Source organism: Dipodomys ordii, unplaced genomic scaffold (assembly GCF_000151885.1).
Source record: "Dipodomys ordii isolate 6190 unplaced genomic scaffold, Dord_2.0 Scaffold81, whole genome shotgun sequence".
In the NCBI taxonomy this organism is placed as follows: domain Eukaryota; kingdom Metazoa; phylum Chordata; class Mammalia; order Rodentia; family Heteromyidae; genus Dipodomys; species Dipodomys ordii.
The window spans coordinates 3228123-3239038 of NW_012267297.1; the positions used below are offsets into that span (position 1 = coordinate 3228123).

The following is a 10916-nucleotide window of genomic DNA, read 5'->3' on the forward strand; positions in this document are numbered from 1 at the left end:
GATCAGCGATAGATACGTGCGTATATCATAGATAGATGATAGGCAGGTGGATAGATAGAGATTGTGGATAGAGAGAGATCCTTCAATCTTCTTTGTCCTTCTATATCCCATTCTTCCTTTCCCCTTCTCCTTCCCACTGTTTCCTCCTACACAGCCCCCATCTTACACACATCTGTAATCACCATCATCATCATCACCATCACCAACACCATCATCATCATCATCACCATCATCATCATCATCACCATCACCAACATCATTATCAACAACACCATCATCATCATCATCATCACCATCATCATCATCTCCATCATCACCATCATCATCACCATCATCTCCATCATCACCATCATCATCACCATCATCACCATCATCATCATCATCATCATCATCATCATCACCATCATCATCATCATCATCATCACCACTATCATCATCATCATCATCACCATCACCAGCACCATCATCATCATCAACAACAACAACATCACCCTCATCAGCAGGAAGAGTTTGTAATTCCAAAATTACCACTACGAAATAGAAACAATCTAGGGGTAAACGACATGGATTGTAAGGGGGGAGGAATGCATCTAGATGAGAAAACTATTGTTTGGGTTTTTTTCCAAAAGGAAAGACTCCTATATGCGTCAGATCATAGACTCTGTGCATCCGGTCAAATAAAATAATGTTTATTGACATGAAAGCCAGGAAATGGGAAGGGGAAAAGAAAGAGGCTACCCTCACTACTAGCCAAGGAAATGTAATTTGAAATAACCAAATACCCTCATTCTCCCGTATAATAAAATGACATGGATAGATATTACTAAATTACATTAATACATACTAATAAGTTGTGTTAATAATATAGAAAGCATATTCATTATATTGCTGGTTATGTTAATAAATATTAATAGGTTATATTCATAAAGATTAATTATATTAATAGGTGTTTGGGTTGTTATATTATGAATATTATCAAATTATATTAAATATTATTAAATTATATTAATAGATATTTATAAGTTACATTAATAATATATAAAGATTGTTAGTTATCCTAATAGTTATATCAGAATCATGCTAGTAGATTATATCCATAAGTATTAATAAATTACATTTATAATGTATACAGGTTATTAGTTCTAGTAATAGTTATATTGGTGACTGTGTTCATAACTATTAATCAATTCTATTCATCGTGTTAGTTATTGGTTATTATTAGCTGTTGGCATTCATAATTATATCCATGGTTATAGTCACGAATTCTGTTGGTAAATATTAACGAAATATTAATAACACGGAAGGGTTGCTGGTTATCTTCAGAGCTGTTTTAGTAATTATATTAAGAAGTGTGACTACGTTAACTGAAATGGAAATGCTTGCCAACAGCCAGTGGGGCGGGAGGAGAGACGGTACCGTTGCAGAAATCGGTCCTACTCAAACAGGTGCTCCCGAAGGAGAGATGCACCGGGTGTGGTGGGGACCCGCTGACCCAGAGGGGGTCCAGCGTCCGTCCATCAGTGAACGCTGCCCAAGCCTGGTCCACACTGACCTGTGTGCATTACCCACGGGAACGCGTGCTCGGGGCTGCACTACTGCTGCTGGCATTACCCCGGGGCCCCCCTTGTCATCAGGGGTCAGGGTGTCTGGATATATGTTCTCCAAAACCCCCTCCCAAATGGGCATTTGTAGTTCAAAGAAGCTCACGGTCCCAGTTTTAAAGGCTGAGGGTCACGGAAGGCCATGTATATGCATCTACCAAACAGCCAGTGAAGCTTCTAGAACTTCTAGGAGAGGATGGGAGGGAGGGATCCCATCTAGGTGGCTTGTTGGGATTTGAACGGTTAACCTGGAATAAAACAGATACACGACCGAAAGAGGAAGAAATTGCCTCATCCAGAATCATTGAAATCACCTCTAATGCTCCACACCACAGCACACAACCCAGGCCAAAGCCCATACTCCAGAGCTATAGCTCTCTACGTAAGACAGACCAACAAACAACATCAAAGCCACGGGACAAAACCCGTCCTACCGCGGCTACACTTCCCACAGAGATCAAGGAAGGCCAGACAAGTGAATCAGAACCCCTGAGGAATCTCCAATCCAGAATTCCTGCCTTAAATCTCTCTTCCATATTTCTTCCAGGTAAAACCAGACTGGATTTCTAACCCACCCACCCACCCAGGCCCCAATTCAATGAAGAACTTTTTACCTTGGCATTCACCACCATCGCCAGGAACTCTTGAGTCTTTTCTGGAAGATCATTGAGTCTTCAAAAAAAAGAAAGAAAGAAAAGAAAAAGAAAAAGAAAGTTTACTGGCTGAGTTTCCAGGAGTTCTAAAGTCCTGAGGCTTCAGGTTGGCCTTTTCTTGGTCTTTAAAGAAGCAGGGTTGTAAATAAAAGGGGCTTTGTGCAGTGTAAGTTTTAATCCTTTGCTCAAGATTTTTTGGCTCTGAAGACAGCATGCGAGCAGGTTATAATCTTGGAAATAGGTTCCAAGATTAGCCACTTGTATCGTTAGACTCCTCCCTTCTGCTTTGTTTTGTTTAAAAAAAAAACATTTAACTCTTTGGTGGCCTTGGCTCCAACTGTAACTTGACTTGGCTGACTCCTATATATTTTATTATTATTATTATCTTTTCCTCTGTGATTAAGAAGCCTTTCATGCCTTTTTTCTACAGCAAAGCATCACATTGCTCTTGGTAAAAACAAAAAACAAAAACTAAGAGGTGTAGGCATTGAACAAGAAGGGTTTAGTCTTCAGGGTAGCTAGCTAAGAAAAAAGTAACACTTCAAGAACACAGATGAACCACCGAAGTGATAAGGTCCGAAATGTTCTTTTTCTGGGATTGAAGCTGTGGATCAGGTGGTGGAACTCCACACAAGGACGGAAAAAGTCACATACTGAGTTTGAAAAAGAAATTAATTATATAGAGAGCTATCTATTATACATGTTATATGTATTTTATTATATACTATGCCGAAATGTAGTGTGTATATATATATATATATATATATATATATATATTATATATGTATTGTTTTCCTAGGATGCTACTGACTTTTGTGAACCAGAAATAGGTGTGAAAAAAAAGCAAGTTCTGCAGGTGATTCTGTGTGTCACTGGCGAAAGAATTTGCCAGCAATGAGGTCATGATAGCCAGCAGGAATTCAGGATGGAATGTAAATGATACTTAGATTGTTATCTTAAAGGGAAAATATGTCAGGAGAGAGGGAGCCTTAGAAGGGCTGCTTGATCTCACACCCACGATTAACAACCCAACTCCTGCATTAAGCTCAGGGTTTGGTTTTGGTTTTTGTGTGAATGGGCCAGATCAGGAACTCGAACTCAGGGCCTGGGCGCTGTCTCTGAGCTCTTTCACTCAAGGCTAATGCTCTACCACTTGAGCCACAGCGACACTTCCAGTTTTTATTTTTCTTGCTAGTTAATGAGAGATAAGAGTCTCACAGACTTTTCTGCCCGGGCTGGCTTTGAACCAGGGGCCTCAGATCTCAGCCTGCTGAGTAGCTAGGATGACAGGCGGGAGCCATGGGTGCCCGGCCCTTGTTATCATTTTTCTAAACTAGCTCTTGGTTCTTAATATAGTTTACACAAGAATGGCTTCCAAGCGTGTAAGTCCTTTGAACAGCTAGCTGACGGTTTAACACAATGAACCCAAGAGAAACAGAACCATGTTTTGTCGGGGAGGAAGACCAAGAGGAGGAGAGGGCCAGGGAAATGGAGAGAGGGGACACATGGTGGGCTGATACAGCCGTGATATTCAACGGATGTATGTGAACACAGAAACAGGTTATATTATTCATATACTGGGTGAGGGGTGGGGCCAGAAGGGGTCACATTGCTCCAGATGGGTGGTATTCATAATTTGATGTGTTGAATTAAAACTCCTTTATCTAACTACTAAAAGGGAATAATAGTAATAATAATAATAATAATCCACAATGATAATGGAATTACTTTTCTGCCCTTTTCTTGAACCATCCTTTTATTGTGATGACAAAGGTGACATGCAGAGAGGTGACAGTGACATCAGTCAGGTCACGAGTGGATTTCTCAATGGACCCTGTCCCCCCTTCCCCCGCTCTCTCCCCATTTTTCCCTCCCGTCCCCACCCACGAGTGGTAGAGTTCATTCTCCACCTGGTGTCCAGTGAGGACCCCGGCTGCCTTGGTTTCCCCTCTGTCCCCCCCATTTCTGTGTCCCCCTCACCCAAAGAAACCCACCCACGAGACAAAGAGAAAAGAAAACAAAGACAACATAGAAGAAGAGACTCTCTTGTTCCTCGGTGGCATTTATTATCAACTGTCTCTCCGCTCCTCCAAAACCTGTGGGAAAGCCACAGGAGAGCCCCAGGGCCCAGCGTTCTCAAAAATGGCTCCTACGCCATCCCCGAAGCCCCTCTTCTCTCCGCCTAGATCCTCCATAGTTTAGGATTCAGTCTGAGAAAACAGAAAGAACCTTCTGGAAGAACCATCCAAACAGACGCCAGGAAGGAAGAGGCTGCCTGTTTTCCTGGGGTGCTGGGGGGGGGTGCTTCCGGGGAGGTTTCTTCAGAAGAATAACCAAGATCCGCTGTGGAAGTATCTAGAAACAGAGCCAACCAAGCATGGAAGAACAGTAAGTTGAAAAGCCCTGGGGGGCGTTTGAGGAGTTTTTTTTTGGGGGGGGGTTAGTTTTCTTTCCCCAAACAAGACATTTTACCTGGGGAGAAAGAGGAATCAGAGAAATGACCTGAAAACAAACTTCTATGCACAATCCTGGAACCGGCGATCCGTGTGCTGTGTCCTTTCATTGAATAGGAAAGCCTGAAGGAGAAGCGGAAAAATGACTCAAATACATTTTTTAAGAAGCCATTGTTTTTTTGTTTGGTTTTAGTTTTAGTGCTGGTCCTAGGGCTTGAACTCGGGGCCTGGGGCCTGTTTCTGAGCCCGCCTTCCTTCCTTCCTTCCTTCCTTCCTTCCTTCCTTCCTTCCTTCCTTCCCTCCTTCTTCCCTTCCTTCCTTCCTTCCCTCCTTCTTTCCTTCCTCGCTCCCTCCCTTCCTTCCTTCTTTTCTTTCTTTGCTTGAGGCTAGCTCTCTACCATTTGAGCCCTATCTCCACTTCTGGCTTTTTTAATGTTTAATTAGAGTTTTAGAGTCTCACAGACTTCCCTACTCTGGCTGTCAGGGTGAGCTTCAAACCTTGATCCTCAGATCTCAGACTCCTGAGGAGCTGGGTTTATAGGTGTGAGCCACCGGCCATTATTATGGCTCCAAATAAGAGAGTATGGTTGAGACAAAGGGCGGGGAACTTTCCAGAAAGAGATCTACACATATCTGAACACTTTGGGGGATGCCTTGAGGCTTTCCTTAGACCAGGGTTTCCAAAGTGGGGGAGGAAATCTAGTAAAGCTTTTCAACCCCTTCAAGAGCCCCCTACCATTAGATCATTTTTCTTTAGCATCCTGGGCAGTTTATACATCATATGATTTCCTCCCGACCGACCGAGAGTCTAACTTGCTGCCCATTCAGAATAATGTTTAACTGCACAACGAATGTATTTATTTTAGCAGCTGGGGGAAACTATCTTTTCGAACCCAGGTGACTGGGGGTTGAGTTGGTCTGTTTCCACCAGCTCCCCTCTTTCTGGAAATCAGAAGCAACACTTCTGTTTGGGTAAATATTTGTTCAGAGTCATCAGGGCCAGGGTGACCGTGAAACACGAGCCTTTTGGGAAATCACTTCCTGCTGACTCTTGCTCTGGTCCCAACAACGTGTCCCATGTCCTCTGAACCCCATGTGAGGCCAGGCACTCATTTGCAATCTGCTGGTGGATCACATAAACCAGGGCCAACTAATGGATGGATAGAGTAAATAAGGGTCAGCCATTGAATGAATGGCATAAACAAGGACAGATAGAATAAACAAGAGCCAACCATTGGATGAATGGCAAAGCAAGGGACAATCACTGGACAGAGTAGACAAGAGCTAACCATTGGATGAAGGGCATTAACAAGGACCAGTCACTGGATGGAGAGCAAACAAGGGCCTGTCATTGGATGAGGAAGGACTAGCCCTTGGGTGGATAACATAAACAGTGGCCAGTCATTGGATGGAGAGAGTAAACAGAGGCCAGTAAACAATGATTGTCTTGTGAGTCAAATCTTAACCTGTCACTTGGTCGTGTAGTTTAAATGTTCCTGGAACATGGCGTCAACTAACCTATCATTAATTTTTCCAGTCCTGGGGCCTGAACTCAGGGCCTGGGCTACTGTCCCTGAGCTTCTTTTGCTCAAGGCTGGCGCTCTACCACTTGAGCCACAGCGCCACTTCCAGCTTTTTCTATGTCTGTGGTGCTGAGGAATCGAACCTAGGGCTTCGTGCATGCTAGGCGAGCGCTCTACCACTGAGCCACCTGCCCAACCCTCTCACAGACTTTTCTACCTGGGCTGGCTTCGAATCACGATCCTCAGATCACAGCCTCCAGTGTCACTAGGATAACAGGTGTGAGCCACAAGCGCCTGATTTTTTTTTAATCTATAGCTACTTTTATAAATACAATGCTGAGTTGAATAGTTAGAACAGCAGCATTCTAGTTTATACGGCCTAACGTATTTAGGTATCTATCTCTTTCACAAAGAACATTTGCTGGCCCCTGATAATAGAATAATGCTGGTATCTGAAGTGGCCAGTTTGTGGTATGGCCTAATTTATTCCCTGTATATTTTTCCGTGGCCTGTAAGCTGAGTCTTCTTCATATTTTAAGTGACTGAGGAAAATAGGAATAATATTCAATAACACAAAGAGATTCTATAGAACTCAACAGGTTCTGGCTGGAAGATAAGAAGGCATGCATTTGTATATGTTCTGTAGGTGCTAACAACCTGAGGTGTTATTCCCTCAGCAGAAAAATAGAGATTCTGAAAAATAGAGGAAACATAGAGGAATCAAACAAGCTGGGGTCCTAGAAGTACCATTAGCATGGTAGCTAATTTCCTGATATTCTTCATTTTTTCTCATCTGAGACTGTGCGTTTGAGAAGCCAGTGAACCAGAAACACCAATGGGCACAAAGAATAACAAAAAGTACCTTTGTTCTCTCTAACCAAAGGAGCAGGGAAAGGGCAGTCTAGCCAGACAGGGAAGTTTTCCCCCAGCCAAACCACAACCATGGTTGTACCATTGCCAACAGAGGTAGAAAGAAGGGCCTAGACCTTCCTTCTGGACCACGGCCTTCCAAGATGGCTCCCGCCTGTCATCCTAGCTGCTCAGGAGGCTGAGATCTGAGGATCATGGTTCAAAGCCAGTCTGGACAGGAAAGTCTGTGAGACTCTGATCTCCAATGAACCACCAGAAAACCAGAAGTGGAGCTGTGGCTCAAAGTGGTAGAGCACTAGCAGTATCCAGGGCCTGAGTTCAAGCCCCACAGTTCACACACACACACACACACACACACACACACATTTTCCAGCCAGAATGAATCTCCCTTCTTGGTCTCAGCCACCATTACAAGATCCATAGAGATGTCATGGAGAATTAACTAATCCACGCAGCAATAATGAGGCTCAGCCAGGCGCCGGTGGCTCCCGCCTGTCATCCCAGCTACTCAGGAGGCTGAGATCTGAGGATCGCAGTTCAAAGCCAGCCCCAGGCAGGAAAGGTTGTGAGACCCTTATCTCCAATGAACCACCCAGAAAACCAGAAGTAGAGCTCAAGCAGTAGAGCACTAGCCTTGAGCTGAAGAGCTCAGGGACAATGCCCCAGCCCAGAGTTCAAGCCCCAGGACTGACAAATGATGATGGTGATGATGATGATGATGATGGTGATGATGATGATGATGATGGTGATGATGATGATGATGGTGATGATGAGGAGGAGGAGGAGGAGGAGGATGATGGTGATGATGATGATGATGATGGTGATGATGATGGTGATGATGACGCGCCCCTTCTGGCCCCTAGGGAATGCTGTTAGGGGAAATCACTTTAGTCCTCTCCCTCACCTCCTACCCGAGCTATCAATGGAAGACGCAGGCTGTAGCCTGGCCCCTCTGCTTAGCAGCTAGAAGAGGGTGGACTGTCTCATTCATGCTCCTCTCCCCGCCGAGTGACGTCAGAGAAAGTCACCCCAACGATGGAGACCGGCATGAACCTAGATGAATTTCCCAAATGATCATGCCTGCGGGGAAAATGGACAAGAAGAGGTCTGGGCTCACGGGCCTGGAGGAGGTGGACGTGGAAGCAAGTGGAAGCATCTTTGTGGCAAGGGAGATGGTGAGGCGCCCGTGAGTGTCCGTGGGGTGTTCGGACTTTGCATGTGACATTTTGTGTGCGGTAAGGTTCTCTGGGGGTTTCCACTGGGAGGAACTGGATGAAGGGTCTCTTTATCCAGGCTGCATCGTATTCCGTACAGCTTCCCGTGTATCTCTGTGGATGGCCATACGGACGGCTGGATTTGTAAGCGGTGTGAAGGCCTCACCAAAAATTCAACGTGGAGCATCCATAAATAAGGTTGACATGGGAACACAGACAGGCTGGCTCGTTTCCTTATCATCTGTGGCTGTCCTGTTGCGTAGCTGCTGACAGTTGCGTAAGGACAGGAGAGATCTTCCATGCCAAACGTCCGAATGACCTGGACCATTCGAAGCCAAGTTCGCTCGGTGGATTTGGGGGTGGATTTCTGGCATCTCTGTAACACTGAGGTGGAGGTAGAGGATCAATGGCGATCTCAGGCCAGCAGGGGCAAAAGAAAAAAAATCTAATTAGCAAGACCCTATCTCAAATGCAAGAAAGGTGTCGTGGGGAAGACTTGCAATCCCAGCTCCTCAGGAGGTGGAGATAGGAGGTAGGGAAAAGCCCAAGAATCTAGCTGGAAAAATGAACAACACAAAATGACTGGGATGTGGTTTGGGTGCGGTGAGGCCAAGACCAGAAGGAGGAGGAGGAGGGAGGAGGGGGAGGAAGGAGGAGGAAGGAGGAGGAGAGGAGGAGGGGAGGAAGGGGGGAGGAGGAGGAGGGGAAGAGAAGGAAGAGGAGGAAGGATGGAGGAGGAGGAGGAGGAAGTAAAGGAGGAGGAGGAGGAAGAGGAGGGAGAGGAGGACGAGGAGTTGGGGAGGAGGAGGAGGAAGAGGAGGAAGATGAGGGGGAGGAGGAGGAGGAGGAGAGGAGGAAGAGGAGGACATTCATCTCTCTGGTAGTTCAAAGAGATTGGACACAATACGTCCCCTCTCTCCCATCCAGCAATGTAGAAGGACTTACAAAACAAGTCTGTCTTTGTGATTGTTGGCACCAAAGCCTGAATGGAATGGATTCAAGGAAGAAAAACAAAACTTGCTCTGCAAAGGGGAAACACGATCTATCCAAAGTCACTCGCGAATACCATGGCTTTCTCTCCACCGTTTGTATAGGACTGGTCGGTCATCTTTCCTATCTTGGCATAATACTGAAGAGGGTACATTTACCAGTTTAGAATGACCAGGTACAAGCCAGCACCAATGGCTCATCCCATAGCTGTCACCCCAGCTACTCAGAAGGCTGAGATCTAGAGGATCAGGGTTCAAAACCAGCCTGGGCAGGAAAGTCCATGAGACTCTTTATCTCCAAGGAACCTCCAGAAAACCAAAAGTGGAGCTGTGGCTCAAAGTGGTAGAGTGCTAGCCTTGAACAGAAGAGCTCAGGGACAGAAGAGCCCAGGCCCCATGACTACCAAAAAACAAGCAAACCACAACAACAAAAAAGGAATTCCAAGGGGGGAGGGAAAAAAAAGAATTACCAGGTACAGAGTTAAATATATAAAAATATATAGGGCTGGGAAGGTGGCTCAGTGGTAGAGCGCTTGCCTTGCATGCCTGAGGCCCTGGGTTCGATTCCTCAACACCCCACAAGCAGAAAAAAGCTGGAAGTGGTGCTGTGGTTCAAGTGGTAGAGTGCTAGCCTTGAGCTGAAGAGCTGAGAGACAGCGCCCAGGCCCAGAGTTCAGGCCCCACGACCAGATCCCAAAAAAATAAATAAATAAAATAAAATAAATAATAAAATTATATAGCATACATTTATATATAGTATATTATATATCTTTATGTATATATATGAACATATACATATAAACATAAATATATTATAACATAGTTATATTTATATAAACATTATAACATTATTCATATTATGTATATTATATAGTATATAATACATATTATATGTATTAATGGTTATATAATATACATATAAATATAATATATATATAAGTTTACATATATTTATACATAATGTATAATAAATACAATATATGTTATGTGTTTATAGTATATAATTATAATTATGTCTATTATACAAGTACACTCATATTTATTATACATTTATTATGTATTATAGACTATGTATATTATGGATTTGCTATTTATTATACTTATATATACATATATGAAAGAACCAACCCTTACAGGGTTGGCAGTAGGACTCAAATGGTAGAGCACCAGTGAGCCACAAGTATCAAATACCAAGTTGGGAAACCCCAGTCTCAGACCAAATTTTTTTTTGTGTGTGTGGGGGGGGTGTCTGGTCATGGGTCCTGAACTCAGGGCCTGGGCGCCGACCCTCAGCTCTTCAGCTCAAGGCTGGCGCTCTACCCCTTGAGCCACAGCGCCACTTCTGACTTTTGGGTGGTGCACTGGAGATTTAAAAAAAAAAAACAACAAGAGTGTCCGTGCATTTCCCACCCAGGCGGGGCCTCGGCCTCCTGGGCGGCTGGGGCAGGTCTCTGATCGCCGCTGCTGTCGGGTTCCCGGTTCAAAGCCAGCCTGGGCGGGCAGGCCTCGGCGCGCCGATGCAGAGCGCATGCGCGGCTCGGCTACGTGTGGCCCAGGCGAAAGCAGGGGGCGTGGCCGGAAGTGACGCGCCGCCGCCGCGGCCGCCGGGGAGG

At 44.9% G+C, this 10916-nt stretch overlaps 1 protein-coding gene across 1 annotated transcript in view; it reads left to right on the forward strand.

The window, feature by feature from the left end:
• Positions 1 to 8191: 8191 nt before the first annotated feature.
• Pyroxd1 (pyridine nucleotide-disulphide oxidoreductase domain 1) overlaps positions 8192 to 10916 on the forward strand; it is a 19551-nt gene continuing 16826 nt past the window's right edge. The window contains exons 1-2 of the mRNA XM_013025060.1: positions 8192 to 8286; positions 8394 to 8465. Coding sequence (XP_012880514.1) covers positions 8192 to 8286; positions 8394 to 8465 — 167 coding nt within the window. The remainder of the gene's footprint in view (positions 8287 to 8393; positions 8466 to 10916) is intronic.